This window comes from Choloepus didactylus, chromosome 9, assembly GCF_015220235.1.
Source record: "Choloepus didactylus isolate mChoDid1 chromosome 9, mChoDid1.pri, whole genome shotgun sequence".
Classification (NCBI taxonomy): domain Eukaryota; kingdom Metazoa; phylum Chordata; class Mammalia; order Pilosa; family Megalonychidae; genus Choloepus; species Choloepus didactylus.
This window is the reverse complement of record NC_051315.1, coordinates 13,904,721-13,922,856: the sequence shown is the minus strand read 5'-3', so window position 1 is coordinate 13,922,856 and position 18,136 is coordinate 13,904,721. Positions and strand designations below refer to the sequence as shown.

Genomic DNA, 18,136 nt, shown 5'->3' with positions numbered 1-18,136 from the left:
ATACTAATTAAGCCAAAAGTTTTAATTAATATTTATAGGGGAAAAGTTCATATTTTCCTTTTTGCAAACAATGCAGCATCCATGCATCTAGATAAAAAAGCATTTGGAATTCAGGTATCCCTCTTAATCAGTCTCCTGTGCTGATCTATTTACCTCTCTAGTCGAGTCTAGAAGCTAAGAGCTAGAATAGTCTTAATGCCCAAGTTTTGACTCATCAAAAGTAGAATAGCTATATGAAAATTCACAGTCCACTTAAGCTTTTTCAAGTTCAGTATGTGGTCTAGGTTCTCCTCCATGAAAAGTGGAATCATTAATAACCATGATTCCTGAATGTCCCTGTTTGTTTAAAGGGTTAACACCAACCAGGCCTGGGTCAGAATTATAAATTGAGGGGATATGAGATAAACTTAGTCTGATGTTTTAACAACTGTAGATACTCTGTATTCCATAGGATGCTACAGATGAATTGGATGCCTTGCTTTTATCTCTAACTGAGAATCTACTTGACCAAACAGTCACACCTCAGGTAAATATGCTTTAAAACAGCAAGATGGGAAGGGATTTCTGTTTTGAAAAATGTTCCTGATAGATACCAATTTTTGTCTTTTTAACAATTTAGGAAAACTTTTCATTCAAGAAAAATTTAGATTTCAATAACCATATAGCATTGCCTTTTTGTGTTAAAATTCTTCTGCTTTAAATTCGTGTGTTACTATATTACTGTAAATGTATTTGTAATTCAGTATTGTTTCAGTTTGCTAAAGCTGCCGAAATGCAATATACTAGAAATGGATTGGCTTTCACAGTTGGGATTTATTAAGTTACAATTTATGGTTCTTAGGCTGTGAAAATGTCCAAATTAAGGTGTCAACAGGAGGATGCCTTCTCTGAAGAAAGGCTGCTGGCATCTGGGGTTCCTCTGTCACATGGGAAGGCACATGGCAACATCTGCTAGTCCTTCTCTCCTGGGTTCTGGTTTCAGTGGCACACTGTCTTTCTCAGCTCCTGTGGGTCCTTCTTGCTTCTCTGTGTGTTTCCCTCTCTGTGCTCTTTCCAAATGTCTCTGCCTTTTATCCTCTCATAAAGGACTCCAGTAAAGGGTTAAGAACCACCTCAAATGGACTGGGTCATATCTCAATTGAAACAGCCTAATCAGAAGGTCCCACCCATGCAGGATCTCTGTTTTCTGTAGCACACTAAATAATTTAGCTTGTACAGACAGTTTGTTTTAACACCACAAGTACATGGAGCTTTGAATGAGAAGTGAGATCTGGTGGGTTTGTACAGATTGGGGTGAAATTCCAGTGCATCCCAAAGTGATATGGGCAGAGAATAAAAATGTATTTGTGGGGTCCCCTTGAGGAACTGGGGAAAAATGCACAAATGTTGGACTTCCCCTCCTGGGTTATTACTAATATTCTCACAGGCATTGGGGACTACCAATTTAGTGGGCTGAGCCCTCGATCTTGGGGCTTGACCTTATGAAGCTTATCACTGCAAAGGAGAGGCTAAGCCTCTTACAATTGCGCCTAAGAGTCCGACAGAGAACCTCTTTTGTTGCTCAGATGTGGCCTCTCTCAAAGCCCACTCAGCAGGTAAACTCGCTGCCCTCCCCCCTACACGGGACATGACTCCCAGGGGTATAAATCCCCCTGGCAATGTAGAACATGACTCCTGGGGATGAACCTGGACCCGGCATTGTGCGTTGAGAAAATCTTTTTGACCAAGAAAGAGAAGAGAGATGAAACAACATAATGTTTCAGTGCCTGAGAGATTTCAAATGGAGTCTAGAGGTCACTCTGGAGGGCATTCTTATGCGCTATATAGATATCCGTTTTTAGTTTTTAGTGTGTTGGAATGGCTAGAGGGAAATACATGAAGCTGTTAAACTGCAACCCAGTGGCTTTGATTCTTGAAGACAATTGTATGACTATGTCATTTATACGGTGTGACTGTGTGATTGTGAAAACCTTGTGGTTCCCTTTATCCAGTGTATGGACAGATGAGTAGAAAAATGAAAAATTGGGGGGGATGGAATGTTTTAGGTGTTGTTTTTTACTTTTATTTTTATTTTGGGGGGAGTAAGGAAAATGTTCAAAAATTGATTCTGGTGATGAATGCACAACTATGTGATGGCACTGTGGATAGTCGATTGTACACTGTGGATGATTGTAGGGTATATGAATCTATCTAAGTAAAACTGTATTTTAAAAAAAGGCCCCTCCCACAATAGGTCTGCACCCACAGGAATGGATTAAAATAACATGGTCTAAAAGGGGGATGTGAAAGGAAATGAAATAAGCTTCAGTGGCAGAGAGATTCCAAAAGGAGCCGAGAAGTCACTCTGGTGGACACTCTTATGCACAATTTAGACATCCCTTTTTAGGTTCTAAAGAATTGGGGTAGCTGGTGGTGAATACCTGAAACTATCAAACTCCAACCCAGAACCCATGAATCTCAAAGACAATTGTATAAAAATGTAGCTTATGAGGGGTGACAATGGGATTGGGAAAGCCATAAGGACCACACTCCACTTTGTCTAGTTTATGGATGGATGAGTAGAAAAATAGGGGAAGGAAACAAACAAACAAACAGACAAAGGTACCCAGTGTTCTTTTTTACTTCAATTGCTCTTTTTCACTTTAATTATTATTCTTGTTATTTTTGTGTGTGTGGTAATGAAGGTGTCAGGGATTGATTTAGGTGATGAATGTACAACTATGTAATGGTAGTGTGAACAATCGAATGTACGATTTGTTTTGTATGACTGTGTGGTATGTGAATGTATCTCAATAAAATGAAGATTAAAAAAAAAAGAAGAAGAACATGGTCTTTCCTGGGGTACGTGACAGCTCCAAACCAGCACAAATACCATATTATTAAATAGCACTAGAGGAAAACAGCTTCTAAAGAGTTAAGTCAGTAAGGACATACGGTTTTTAATTCTACAAAATTTTAGTTTTTTAATTTAAATTAAGTTTTAAATTAAAAAATTCTACAGAAAGCTGGAAGCATAAGAATCACTAGCATTGAACATATCGATCATTATTACAGTAAGGAAGATACTGTTTTAAGTACTGTGACCATAATACAAATAAACAATTCCTTTCCTCAAGGGACTTACAGTCTAGTTGGGATGAAAAGAATACAGATAACTAATTTAGTGCCTTATGAGTGATACAACAAGAATGGCTGTAGGAAGTAGATTCCATTCTCAAGGCTCAAAAGTACAGATTGTACTCTGTGTGGTGCTGGATGTTTGCTGAGATCATTAGTTCTCAAACTTGAGTGTGTTTCAAAATCACCTGGAAGGCATGTTAAAAATGCAGGTTGCTGGGCCCCACCCCCAGCGTTCCTGATTCCCTGTGGCTGTGGCAGGACCTGACAGATGGAATGTCTAACAGGTTCCCAGGTGATACAGATGTGGTTTGAGAAGCACCAGCTTAGATCAATAAACAGAGGTTTCACCAAAGGAAAAGAATTAATCGCTAATCTGGAAAAGTAAACAAGCAAAAATAAAAAGGATATTGGCCTGTAAAAGAGATGACAACAGAAATGAACCATAATCTTTGAGAAGACAAAAGAGGTACCATCTAAGAGCCTGGCCTGAAGCCCAGAAGAGGAGTCCTTGGGGACCTAATTCAGAACATCTCTTGCATATCACTCTTTGTCATGAGTGGGTGGGGAATACAGTGAAGAAAATCAAATGGATTAAATAAAATAAAATAAACAATTTATCACCAATATTTTTCCTTTCCCTACAAATTTAGAATTTTCTTTTTTTTTTTCCAAAATGCACATTATTATGCATTATAGATTCTGTAGATAGATGGGCTGAGCCCTCTACCATAGGTTTTACCCTTGGGAAGACGGTTGCTGCAAAGGAGAGGCTAGGCTTTATCTGACTTTCTATATTCCAACTTCATGAGTATGGCTCATTGTTTTAATTTGGCATTTCCTTGATTGCTCATGGGTTACATTTAGTATCTCCTCCAATATTTTTATGCTGATTTAAGTTTTCTCTTAGAGTGAGTTGCCTATTTATATTCTTTTCCCATTTTTTTTTATTGGGTTTCTTATCTTTTTATTACTGATTTTGGGATTTTCTTGTATAGTCTAGATATTAAGTCCATGTCAGTCTTAGATATTAAAAATATTTTCTCTTAATCTGTGTATTAACACATATGAGGAAATTTATCAAAGAATCATTTGTGGTAGGCATTTGCAGCAACCTATATCCATCTGATGTCTCACATCCTCCGTTTTTTTCTTTATGGTTTCTTTGTGGCTTAGGGTTTTAGAAAATCTTCCTCATCTACCACCCTAACCCCTGAAGTCACATAGATATTCTTTTTTTTTTTTTTTTTAACTTTTTATTTTGAAATACTTTCAAACTTACAGGATAGTTACAAAAATAATACAAACCTCATACAGAGAATTCCAAGACAACCAGATCTGTCAGTTTTAACATTTTGCCATGTTTGCCATATCACTCCATCTATCCTTCTTCTCTCTCTTAACTCTTTATCAACACATTTTCTGAAGATTTGAGTGTAAATGTTGTGGTATAGGTTGTACGCATCTTGTGTACTTGAACACTTAACACTGCCATGTACATTTCCTAAGAACAAGGATTTCACTTATGTATCCACCTTAAGTGCAGTTACCCAGTTCAAGAAATTTAACTTTTTTATAAAGCTTATAATCTGTTTTCCAGTTTTTTCATATGTCCCCATAATGTCACTTTGAACCTTTTCTCCACCTCTGTTAGATCCCATTCAAGATCATGTATTGCCTTTAATTGTTGTTGTCTCTTTAATTGCTCTTCCTTTAAAAAAAAACAAAACTGTAGGAACATATATACCACTTACACCATCTCAACCACTCCCAAGCATACCCTTCAATGGAATTAATCACATTTACAATATTGTGCTCTCCTCATTACATTCCATTACTAAAATGTTTCCATCTCCCCAAACAGAAACCCTACACCCATTATGCATTAACTCCCCATTCCCCGCTACTCTTGCCCCTGGCAACCTATATTCCAATTTCTGTCTTGAGGAGCTTTCATATTCTCCGATATTTTCTTTGTAGTTACCATAAAGCTTGAATTTAACATCCTAACACTATGACAATCTTGTTTGCTTTTGTACCGGCTAAACTTTAATAATATACACAAACTATGTTCTTAAACCCCTCCATCTCCTCAACTTTTTGTAGTTTTTGTCGCAAATTACTGTTTATGCATTCTGAGTCCAAAACCACTGATTTATGATTATATTTTATACATTTGTCTTTCAGCTACTGTAAGAAGTGGAAAATGGAGTTACAAACCAAAAATACAATAGTACTGGCATTTATATTTACCCACGTCATTATCTTTATCGGGGATCTTTATTTCTTCATGTGGCTTTGGTCTCTTGCCTATTGTCCTTTCCTTTCAACCTGCAGAACTCTCTGTAGCATCTCTTGTAGGACCAGTGTAGTGGTTATGAACTCCCTCAGCTTTTGTTTATCTGGGAATGTTTAATTTCTCTCTCATTCTTGAAAGACAGTTTTGCCAGATATATAATTCTTGGTAGGCAGTTTTTGACTTCCAGTGCTTTAAATTTGTCATCCTTGTGCCATCTTGCCTACATGGTTTCCAGTGAGAAATCAGCACTTAATATTATGAAGGCTCCCTCGTATGTGACACATTGTTTCTTTCTCTCTTATGTCTTTCAGAATTCTCTCTTTGTCTTTGGCATGTAACAGTTTGATTTTAATATGCTATGGAATGGGTCTATTTGTAGTTCATTGTGCATCTTGGATTGTGTATTCATTTCTTTTGTTAAATTCAGGAAGTTTTCAGCCATTATTTCTTTGAATATTCTCTCTCTCTTCTCCTTCTGAGACTCCCTCAGTGCATATATTGGGTGTGCTTGATGGTGTCCCACAGGTTCCTCAGGCTCTGCTCACTTCTCTTCATTTCTTCTTCCTTCTGTTCCTCAGACTGGATGATTTCAAATGTTTTATCTTGAAGTAAATTTGATTCTTTCTTCTACCAGCCCCAATCTACAGTTGAATCCCCCTAGGTAATTTTTATTTTTTGTTCCTGTGGTCTTCAGCTCTGTTTGGTTCTTTTTCATAATTTCCGTCTTTCTATTGATATTCTCTTTGTGTTCCTCTGTCATTTTCCTGGTTTCCTTTAGTTCTTTGTCCATGTTTTCATTTAGCTCTTTGAGCATATTTAGGACAATTTTTTTTAGTCTTTGTCTGGAATGTCCCAGATCTGGTCCTCCTCATTGACAGTTTCTAATGCTTTAATCTTCTCCTTTGCCTTGGCCATCACTTTCTGTTTCTTCATATGTTTTGTAATCTTTTGTTGAAACCTGGACATTTTTATATTTTAATGTGTAATCGTTGGAATTTAGATTCTGAGACATCTGTTCCTTAAGCTTGTATGCAGCTAATGTCCTGACAAAGTTTTCCTTGAATGCTGGGAGCTAAACAAAAAACCATAAAGAAACACATTTCCCAGACTTTGAGATTGACCTGAGCAAGTGCTCTCTCTCCTTCAGGGCTTAACCATACAATGTTTAGAGAATAAAGAATACAGGGTCTCCCTGATCTTTCTGCACATGTATCCTGTCTAGGGCAACTGCGTGTGGCCCTGGGAATTCCCCAATTTACACAGATACAAATCCCACCCCCCACCCCCATCAGGAAACGGTTTCCTCACCTTCCTGGGCACTGCACTCTTTGTCCTAGAGCAAGGAATCCCTTGCCCCAGGCAACATGATCTGACTGCTTTCCCATAGCCCTGTTCAGGAGAGCGTGATGAGCCACCTCTACAGACAGGGAAGATTCTGGGATGGCAGTTCCCTCAGGCCACCACGAGACAGATCGGGCCAGACTTGCATCTCCCGTAAGGGTTACTCTGCTCCCTGTGGAACTGGGACCAGGAGCCCCCGCTAGGAGTGCAGGCTGATGAGGGGGTGGGGGGTGCCCAGCCAGGCACCTTGAATCCTACTACTTTTAAGTAGCCTTTTTCTTGATTTGGCACATGCTTAGTTACGACAGTCCTGTAACTGTTTTCTGGAGCTTTGAGAAAGATGTTTCTGCCAGTTTGTGCTGTTAATCAAGGTTGTCGAAAATCAACTGGCCATATATGTGTGGATTTAACTCTGGATTCTCAGTTCTATTCCATTGTCTGTGTGTCTGTCTTTATGCCAAAACCACACAGTTTTGATGATTGTGGCTTTGTAGTAATTATTTAAAATCAGGAAGTAAGATTGCCAACTTTGTTCTTCCAGTTCAGGAGTGTTTGGGGTATTTGGGGCCATTTGCGATTCCATATGAATTTGAGAATCACCTTTTCCATTTCTGCAGAAAAGTCTGCTGGGATTTTGGTAGGGATTATGTTTAATCTGTAAATCCCTCTGGGGGTAGTATTGACAATATGGATGTTTTCATTTCCATTTTCCTCATACATGCTTGTTAATTAGAGAATGACCCTATATATAAACAGATTTGTTTTTCTGTGTGCTTTCCTTATGCTATTCATTTGGTTTAATCACAATCCAATATTCAGGATGCTACCAAAAAAGGTAATGATTAATTGTAATGAGGTGAAATTTCAGAAAATAAAATAACTGGATTTTAAGAGGGATCCTGTTAAATGAACTGAAAACATTAGTAGCATTCTTAGAATAATTTTTAGATTAAAGAGATTCTCAAAATTATGGGTTTCTTATGCAGGTGAGGTATAGTAACTATGTCAAAGAAAAGAATCTTGGATTCAGAAGTCCATGTCACATCAAGGGTATCCTTAAGAACTGCCTTCCCTTACAACGCATTTCATAATAATAGAAAATATTATGACTATAATTATGAAAATGTCAGTCTTCCCTAAAAGTATGTACATATATAAATTTATTTTTTTAGGTGTCTTCAACATCTATGATCACACCCAGATGGATTGTGCCAGTAAGTGCATATTTGTCATTTTTCTTTTGGTTACCCTTTCAGAGTAAGGTCTGAAAGATCACCAAGTTCCTGTTTTTCCTTTAAAAACCTGGGGGTCTTGAGGAGCCTGTGGAGAATGCAGGGGTATTGGCCTACCCCACCTCGATGGTTGCTAACATGACCACAGACATAGGGGACTGGTGGTTTGATGGGTTGAGCCCTCTACCATAGGTTTTACCCTTGGGAAGACGGTTGCTGCAAAGGAGAGGCTAGGCCTCCCTATGGTTGTGCCTAAGAGCCTCCTCCCGAATGCCTCTTTGTTGCTCAGATGTGGCCCTCTCTCTCTAGCTAAGCCAACTTGAAAGGTGAAATCACTGCCCTCCCCGCTACGTGGGATCAGACACCCAGGGGAGTGAATCTCCCTGGCAACGTGGAATATGACTCCCGGGGAGGAATGTAGACCTGGCATCGTGGGACGGAGAACATCTTCTTGACCAAAAGGGGGATGTGAAAGGAAATGAAATAAGCTTGAGTGGCAGAGAGATTCCAAAAGGAGCCGAGAGGTCACTCTGGTGGGCACTCTTACGCACAATTTAGACAACCCTTTTTAGGTTCTAAAGAATTGGGGTAGCTGGTGGTGGATACCTGAAACTATCAAACTCCAACCCAGAACCCATGAATCTCAAAGACAATTGTATAAAAGTGTAGCTTATGAGGGGTGACAATGGGATTGGGAAAGCCATAAGGACCACACTCCACTTTGTCTAGTTTATGGATGGATGAGTAGAAAAATAGGGGAAGGAAACAAACAAACAGACAAAGGTACCCAGTGTTCTTTTTTACTTTAATTGTTCTTTTTCATTTTAATTATTATTCTTGTTATTTTTGTGTGTGTGGTAATGAAGGTGTCAGGGATTGATTTAGGTGATGAATGTACAACTATGTAATGGTACTGTGAACAATCGAATGTACGATTTGTTTTGTATGACTGCGTGGTATGTGAATATATCTCAATAAAATGAAGATTAAAAAACAAACAAACAAACAAAAAAACCTGGGGGTCATTATTAGAGCTCTGGAACTAAACGTAATGGCTTTAAACTAGTGACTTAATCTTTCTGTCTGTAAACGCTCAAGGATGCTGACAAAAACAGAAATAACAATGGGAGGTGTGGGGTGGTGAAGAAAACACAAAACACGGTGATCATCAAAATCACCGTCCTCATTACCATAATCCTTGGTGAAGATGACGGCGCGGAGGTGCTGACCACTGGGTGGGTGGGGTTGCCTCTGTGCTCACACGTGGTTATGTCTCTCCCACAGCAGAGCAGTGTCATTTCTAATGGACTTGCAGGAAGTGGAGTGTCCTTGCCCGGGAAGGAGGGACATGGTAATGAAGAAGCAGCCTCGCTCATTTCTCCCCCAGCCCCATTCTTGGTGGATGCTGTGACCAGGTGAGGTTATTTCTCATTTGCAGTTATTGGGCACCTATTAGGAGGAAAAAACAATAAAATTAATTATAGTGAAAGCAACAGTGTCATTTCTTCTTTAATTGAACTTAATTGAGTCTGGCTAAATCTTTTTACAGATTATTATTTAGTACACTGTTTTCTCTTTTTTTCTTGTTATTAGTTTTCTACAAAATTATGACGGAGACCCATTCTGATTTCTTTTTGAAGACATCTTCACTAGATGAAGACTTAACAGTCTTATCTTTAAAAATGTGTAATTGTTTCTAATTTATATACCTGTTCCTTTCATGCTCAATTATTACTACTGTGCTTCCTATATGGGTAGTAGTCAGTGACAAATGGTGAGGCAGTTTAAGGGTGGGGTAGGAGATCCCCATGGTGAGGACACTGGGAGAGCTTTTACTGAATTAAACCTGTTGCCAGCTCATCTCAACAAACTGCTTGCCACAATCAGAAACTAGATTCAAAAGACCTTGCTTTATTCAGCATCTAGTTCTTCAGCTTTTGATTGCTAGGACCATAACTGCACATATTTTGCAAAAGACTTATAATTGCCTTCAACTCAGACCTAGTCTCTGATTATGCCTGCTTTAGATCCTCCTGGTGTTAAGAATGAGGGTCAATTGTAGTAGATACTTTCATAATTAGAAGAATAAATTAGAGGTGAATATCTTGAGAGAAATTGGCAGTTTCGTTTTTAAACTGCTCTTTGATCTCCATAGTCTTTAGAATAAAATCATTATTCATTCAGCAAACACTTATTGAATGTCTGTTATGTACCAGGAACTGGTACATTATATCTGGTACTGAACATAGCAGTGAACAAGACAGACATGGGATCTGTCTTTGGGGAGCTTGCATGTAGTAGTAAATTAAACCAAATATAATAGGTTATTTTTCTAAACATTTATATGCCTAGTAATTGCCACTGTAAGAACAGAGGTTGCATGCAGAGGACAAGGTTGTAGTGCTCTCTTTTCTTTAATTGTGGAAACATACATGCAGCACAAACTTTCCCATCTCAGCCACTCCCAAATATACCATTCAGTGGGATTGATCACTTTTACAATGTTGCACTGTCCTCACCACCATCCATTAACAGAACTTTCCCATCACCCCATACTGAAACACTACACCCATTATGCATTAACTCGCCATTTCCCTTGCCTTTCACCCCTCATAACCTGTTATTCTCCTTTCTGTCTCTATGAGTGCATATTCTAGCTATTTCAAATAAGTGGTATCATACAGTATCTGTGCCTTTGTGTCTTACTTATTTTACGTAACAGGATGTCTTCAAGTTTCAGCCTTGTTTTTGCATGTAAGAGTACTCATTCCTTTTTGTGGCTAAATAGAATTCTATTGTATGTATATACCACATTTTGTTTATCCATTAATTTGCTGATGGATATTTGAATTGTTTCCCCTTTTTTGCTATTTTGAATAATGCTATGAACAGTGGTGTACAAATACCTGTTCAAGTCCCTGCTTTCAGTTCTTTGGGATATATACCTAGAAGTGGGATTGCCAGGTAAAATATTAGTTTTATGTTTAACTTTTTGAGGATCTGCCACAGTTTTCCACAGCAGCTGTACCATTTTATATTCCCACCAACAATGTATAAGGGTTCCTATTTCTCCACCTCTTCTGTGACATTTGTTATTTCTCATATTTCAAATAGTCATTTTCGTAGGTGTGAAGTGATACTGCAGATTTGATTTGCTAATGATGTCGAGCAACTCAGTACTATTCTTGATAGTCATCATCATAACCCTGACTCATTAAGAAATGGTTCAGTGTATGTTTAGCATATTTTATTCAAGGAAGTAGGGAACTTGTGGTATCTTATTATCTAGAAAATTTCCTTCTGTGGAATACCTCATTGCTAGATTACGCATTACTACATGTTCATTTAGTGTTTACTGTGTTAATGTGTTGACATGCTTCACATGGCACCAGTGGGGAAAGTCATGCTGCTGTCACCCGGGATGGTTTCATTACTCAGTCCATTCTCCCTGCCTTTCAGCTCTGCTCCGACTTTGACCAAAGACGCCATCTTGAAGCAGAAGTGTTTACTGACAACCGAGCTCTAAGGGATTGCTCCTTCCCCACCTGTAACTGGAATGCCTGACACTCTTCAGCAGTCTGTTCTGGAATCAGTTTCAACTGGAAGATGTTAGATTCAGGAGCTTGTCCTTTACTTGTAGGTAAAAGGCTCTTCCTAGATTGGACTTCAGTTCTGTGAAAATACAGCTACACTTTCCGTCCAACCAGAAGGATTTAATCATGGTGCATTTCTGCCCAAGTGAGGGTGTCTGGTTTTTTATTTTCTATAGTGTTTTTAAAGTTGTAAGTTCCTGAAACTGGACAATTACTTTCCTTGCGATTTCTTTCAAACTCTTGGCTCCCTCTAGTGGCCGTAATTGGTCCTGATCACCCATAATAGTCCTTTTGAATGTTATGTCCCTCATTAGGATCCGGGTGAGTGTGCTTGATCTGAATGCCTATTAGAGAAATTGCACATTTCCAAGCATTACATGGAAATCAGGAATTTAGGAAATTGATGAGGACACTATGTAGGAGATTGTTCAGGACCAGCTCTTTTACAATTATCAATACACTAAAGAGAAACTTAGAATACAGAGGGTTTTAAATGCCTCCCATACTTTTCACCACAGAGATATCGTTGTCTACTATATTTTTTAGCTCCGCCTTCCCACAGGAATCTCTTGTATTCACTGCAGACATATTCTCTAACTTTTCAGCCTAGAAGTATAGGGGATGGGTTGGGTGGGGGTTACTGTTGAAGAGACCCTGGGCCAAGAGTCTGGAGGCCTTTACCTTCAGGCTCTCTCACTCCTTCCTGAGCCAGGTGGGAAAACGCAGACTTGGGGGCAAAGGGGCCAGCCCAGACCAGCAGTTTCTGGGGCTGTCACTTCTCCACATGGGTCCCTATTTGGAAGTAGGTCCATTTCCTTTCAATATAAGCTGAATAAATTTAGAGTTTTCAAACTCTGAAAAAAACAAAAACACCAGGACAAGAATGGGGGAATGGGGTGCAGTTTGTTTCTTAAACGTCTACCTTGTATGAAACTATACACAACCTACTGAAATAACTCACACTGGGAATTTTGTTAGTTTAAAAAAAAGTTTTCTAGAATTTACTCATCATTTTTTATCTGTTCAAAAATACTGTATAGTCTCAAATTTTGCCTGGCTAAAGAAAACTGCAGTTCTAAGTCAGCTTGCTGTAGTGGACTATGGGCTCTAATTTTTTTTTTCCAAAAAATATTTCAGAATGTGTAGGTAATATATGCTCATTACAGAAAACTACGGAAGAGTATAACAACTACAAGCTGTAATCCCAACACCCAGAAATAACATTTTTTATCTTTAAAACTTCAGAATGAATAGTGTAAACCTCATTGCTATGGGAATGGTCTAGGAACCATGTTGGCAAAGTCATCGTTAATCCCTTGTTATCAGGGACTGATGCGAAGCTGTACCTCCTGAAATTTGTTTCGGGGTTGTTTTCTGCCCTGTGATGTGTATATAATTGAGCATTAACTTATACTGCTTAGCTTAAAAGTACCTACTTTTATGACGTTTAAAACTCTGTGGTTTGGAGTACTCTGGGCTCCTTGTAGCATGTGTTGGACTGGAAAGCTCAGGAATTTTACTCTTGCTCTGTCTCCCAGGGAGCTGTAGGGATTGGAAACCACTTTTGCACAAAATGATTTTGTTGTTGGAGGAAAGAAAGTTGGCACTTCTTGCTGGCTGCCTCCCCTTAGCCATTATGCTAAGCTTGTGATTTCATTGTGGAGATCTTGCCAGTTCTTAATTGTAAAACAAAATTTCTCACAGCTGTAAGTGACCCCCGGACCCAGGGCCTGGACCCAGGGCCTTGACCCAGGACATGTTGGACTGGACGTCAATATGTTAATGTGATCCTGACAACCAACCCTACGTGTGCTGAAAGACTGAGGTTGTTTTCTAACCATGGAGCAGCTGAAGCCATTACTAGCTTGAAATGTCTGAATTTCCCACCCTGCTTAGGAAGTAGCATCATCCTTATTTTAAATTTTCTAAAATTTAGGAATTCGGTAGCAGAAAGTATCCTATAACCTTTGTATCTTCAGGTACCTGCATTCTTGCCAGTCAGAATATCGAGAGGGATTTTCTTAAAATTCATTTGAATCCCAAGCAAAGAGGAAATTTTATTTGCTTGTTCTGGCATGAAGTGGTAAACATGGAGATTTATACTTTAATGGTGTATTAGCCCTGACTAATTCAAGATTCGATACCAGGCAACTATAAGCTTCTTGTCATATCTGCTGCCCGTCCCACCCTCAGAGCTGCTGTAACACTTGTCCTCAAAAGGGGAAGGGAGCTGAAAGCTGCGAACGTGTCAGATGGGGAAGGGGAAAGGTCTGTCTTTGAGGGAAGAGAGAGGCAAGTGTGGATCAGTAAAGAATGTGCACAAAAAGAGAGCTTAGAGATGCTGTCCGGGACGAAGGCATTTGGGCTGAGGTGGCGCCACAGGCTGCTGACTGTCAGGGCAGGGTACTAGATTACAAAAGGTAAAAATCCACCTGCACATCTGAATTATCTGATAAACGAAGTAAAGCTCTGATCCTCAGATGAAGTAAATAACCAACTGGCCGTTCAAAATGAGTTCTAGGTGGAGAGGAAGCTTTTCAGTATCTAGACAAAGGTTCCCATACAATAGTATAATACAGCTAAAGAGAAATATTGGCAATGTTTAATTAACTGAAGTCTAGAGTAATGAGAACATGTTTGCAAAGAGAACAAGAACAATAGTCTCTTTGATCCACTCCAGCCTAGGAAGCAGTTAGCGTCCTTCCATCTGGTGGCAGCTTGGAGGTGATTTATAGCCTGTGCTATAGCCACAGGGCCCAACCACTCTGTGGTTTCTTTCCAGATTTTCTGGTACCAGATTTTACTGTGATAGTTCATTAGTAACAAATATGATCAAACTTGTGACTGTGAGCAGATTTTAGGAAGGCACTTAGAAAGTGGTGGGCTTCTTCTGTCCTCTTGCCACTGCCCAGGTGGTCTCTGAGGACTGCCACGACCCACCATTGCTGCCACTTCTGATGGTTTGCAGTGCACTGCTCTCAGACCGTGCAGAACCGTGCTGTGCTGCCTGCCTGCCAGCTGGGCCGCCAGAGGGAGCAGAAAGGAGATGAAGCTCAGAGCCGTCCCTTTCAGAGCCCTGGTGGCAAGAGTCGGCATGGGTATTTAAAATAAGATCTATAGGTTTCAGTTATCTTCCCTAGACTCTTCCTCAGAACTTGTAGGGTCATAAATGAGATGATCTATGGTGTTGACTGCGTGTCGCTGTGTTGCCTTGGTGCAGAAGGGAAGGGCTTGTTGGTGTTTCATTCCCTCCCTTCTGGAGACACAGCTGAAGGCAGAATGCTTAGGTGGCTCGGATGCTTCTGTCCTTTGCTCTTTATAAATTCAGACATTCTCTTAGCTGTTTTCCTACCATTCTTATGTTGGTTGACAGAAAAATCCTTTTTTAAAATATTTGTTGTAGTCTCACATTTTGTTTTTACCTTTATAAAGCTTTTGCACAATCACAGACATTCTGTGGACATTTAAGGATGAAAGCTCTGAGTTGTTCCTGGAACCTGTCCTGCTTATTCTCTTGTGCTCCTCAACTCTAAAACTTGTACCTCTGTCTTCTTTTAGATGAGCCCACAAATGAAAGCTCAGATGTCACTGCAGAAACCTTGTCAGGGCAGAATTATCTGGAATTCACTTACATGGAGAAAAATCTTTCCTATTTCTCTATAAGTAGGGGTTTTGAAAAGCAAAGTTCCTGTCTTCTCACTAAGAACAGGAGTCAGCACACTTTTTCTGTAGGGAACCAGAGATAGTAAATACTTCCCCACTTAACCCTGCCATTGCAGCGCAAATCAGCATGTCAGGAGCAAACAAATGGGCATGGCTGTGTTCCAGTAAAACTTTAGTTAAAGAAACAGGTGCTGGCCCATGGTTTCAGGCTTAGTAAAGTGGTGGAATGACTGCCTGGAGTCAGACAGGTATTCAGACAGGCTCTGCAGCCAGTTCTCTGTCGCGTGGAGGCGCCCGGCATTTCTAGTCCTGGACACCCTCCGTCTCACGGGTGGCACTGGCAGAGGCAGTCCCGCTCTCCCCGCTCTGAGAGCCTGCGGAGCACACTGGGTCTTGATACTTGTGCCCTCAGCCTTTCAGTTGCTTAGAAACCTGGACTCTTTCTGCAGACTGAAGAATGCACATTTCTATATTATTTGTCCTTTTTTTTTTTCCTCTTACAAATTTAAGCTCTCTGGTCCTTAAATGATTAGAAGAAAGTTGGAAACTTTTCCTACCTGTTAGCCCCCAGGTTGAGAAAATCCATGTGGATTTTAGAAATTGCTCTGAGCTGAACCCTGCATTTATTTACCAGTTCTAAAAGATGGGGTACATAAGTCCCTGTTTTGTTACATAAAGACAATAATGCAGTCCCTTCGCAGGATTTCTGTTTATTAGAGAGGCTTTTTATAGCACAGATCCCTAGTTCTTTTTATCTTCCTGTCTGGATAGCTTAGATGGTGATGAGGACCTCATTAACTGTTTTGTGTTTACTCTTTTTCTATGTGTAAAACTTTGCAATAGCTTTTAAAGTCTAATTTATTTTTATATCAAGGGCACTCTTCATGCAGTATGGCCCGCGGCTTTCTGTGACTTGTATTAGAAGCATGGCACTGAACTGTGAGTTGTTTGTACACTGGAATGAGAACTGTAGATGTGGCCCACTCAAATAAAGCTTGTTGGAAACATTTATGTTTTGATGTTGTGAAACATTTATATTTGGAAGTGTAATACCCACATGCTGGCCCTTTTCTCCCCTCAGCTTAACTGTGAGGCCGGAGTCCCTGTTACTAGAGCCAAGAGGAGGCCGGGGCTGCTCCACAGCGGCAGGACCCGGAGGCTGCCCCACAGCTTCCCGTGTCTGTTGCATTATGTACCATGGGAATTTGGCATAAAGCCAGGTCCAAAGTTTAAAACCTTATTTGTCGTATCCAGCCTATCCTGGAAGGCACAGTGGGCATTGTCAGGAGGCAGTGTGGTACAGAATAATTTGGTGGATTTAGGCTCTATTACTTAATACATGTGAGGCCTTGAATAAACTAACAAATCTGTGTCTTGGTTCCTTTGCCTGAAAGATGATTCAGTAAGTGTTCATTGCATTGCCTGCTAGAACATGGCACCTGTCAGCCATCTCCTTCCCTCCACGTCCGCCGTCCAGCCTTCTCTAGGTTCTCCTTGCAGCAGCTCAGAGAAGAGCAGAGCTACCTGAGGTTCTCACAGGACTTCTGCTGGGCAGGAGAGACAGCGCTGTGCCTTGGGAGCCAAGGAGCTTTCTGTTAGCTCTCAGGAAGAAGCAGGAGCCTGGTCTCAGTTGTCTGTGCTGAAAGCACACCTGCAAGGAAGTTTATGGCAATAAGCAATGAAAGCCACTTTTACTTAAGCAAATCAACTCACTGGAAAGACACAGAGAACTTTCTGGACCAACAGGAAAGCTGGACAATGGGCAGGAAGGAAGGGGAGGAAGTCTGGCCGCTGTCTCCTGGCTGGAGCAGCCTAGCCTCAGCCTGACTGCTCAAAGCTGAGGCCCGGAGCTCTGCAGGCTGCCTTGAGTCATGTGTCTGTCCCCATGGCCATAGAGGCAAGTGCCTGACAAAGACCATGGTCCCCTAAAAGGAAAGGGAAAGATATTGGGCTACCAAACAACCACAGGATAAAGAAACCCAACACTTCAGATCCAGAAAAGCCAGGAGGGGCAAAGGGGATGAGGCAGCAGAGTTCAGGGCAGGAAGTTTAAGGGCACTGCCGGGCCTGGAAGAGGAGCTCACCAGTGGTTTGGGGCAGTGTGGTGGCTCAAAGTGATCCAGCAAACATTCATCCTGATTGTGCCAGGATGCCAGAAGCCATCCCAGAGGAGAGACCTGGATGGGTGGCAGAGGCAGCCCTTTTCTTCTGCAGTAGGTGGCCCTGCCCTCTGTGTCCTTCTCACGTCCAGAAGGCAAAGTGCAAAGATAAGAGCTAGTGCTTGCTCTGAAACCAGAAAATGAGAATGTCATGGCAGAAATGGCTTTTAAAGATTACCTAGTCCCAGCCCCTCAGTGCCTGGATATGGAAACAGGTTCCGAGAGGGGAGAGAGGGACTTGCCCCAGGTCATACAATGAGGGACAGGGGTGCAGGTCTCTGGGCTTCCAGGCACCATCTCCCTGCCTGCCTTTTCCCTGCTTCCCTCAGCCCTGCTTTTACTGGCTCCCTAAGTCAGACTTGCAGCAAAGAGTAGTCTCAGTTTTTCTGTTGCACCCCTGATGCCCTTCCTTTTGGATCCAGAATTTCCACAGAAGACTCTTACGAGTTTCAAAACTCCCTGGCTCTAAGCAATGCCTTACTAAAATAAAACCACCACCACATGGCTCTGCAGGTCCCCTATCCTCTTGCCATCCTTCAGGATGTTCTGTAACAACCCTTTCCGTGTCACTGGGTTGCACCAGTATCTCCCACCTTGAAATTATCTCCCTATTTACCACATCCTCCCAAATCTCACTCATCCTATCCCGTCGGGAACTCTGTGTACCATCTAGCTGGCGAACCAATGGATGATCATGGGAAGGCCCACCCATCTCCCCCCAGGGCACACTTA

The 18,136-nt window shown here is 40.9% G+C and overlaps 1 protein-coding gene across 2 annotated transcripts in view; it reads left to right on the top strand.

The window, feature by feature from the left end:
* The window catches only part of EPB41L5 (erythrocyte membrane protein band 4.1 like 5), a 167,575-nt gene extending 151,321 nt beyond the window's left edge, over window positions 1–16,254 (top strand). The window contains exons 22-25 of one of the 2 annotated variants that reach the window (XM_037848982.1): window positions 452–526; window positions 7,930–7,971; window positions 9,277–9,404; window positions 11,449–16,254. In XM_037848982.1, the coding sequence (XP_037704910.1) occupies window positions 452–526; window positions 7,930–7,971; window positions 9,277–9,404; window positions 11,449–11,515 (312 nt within the window). In that variant the 3' untranslated portion in view covers window positions 11,516–16,254. Of the gene's footprint in view, window positions 1–451; window positions 527–7,929; window positions 7,972–9,273; window positions 9,405–11,448 lie in introns of both variants that reach the window. The other variant, XM_037848981.1, reaches the window with a different exon arrangement.
* Window positions 16,255–18,136: the final 1,882 nt, after the last annotated feature.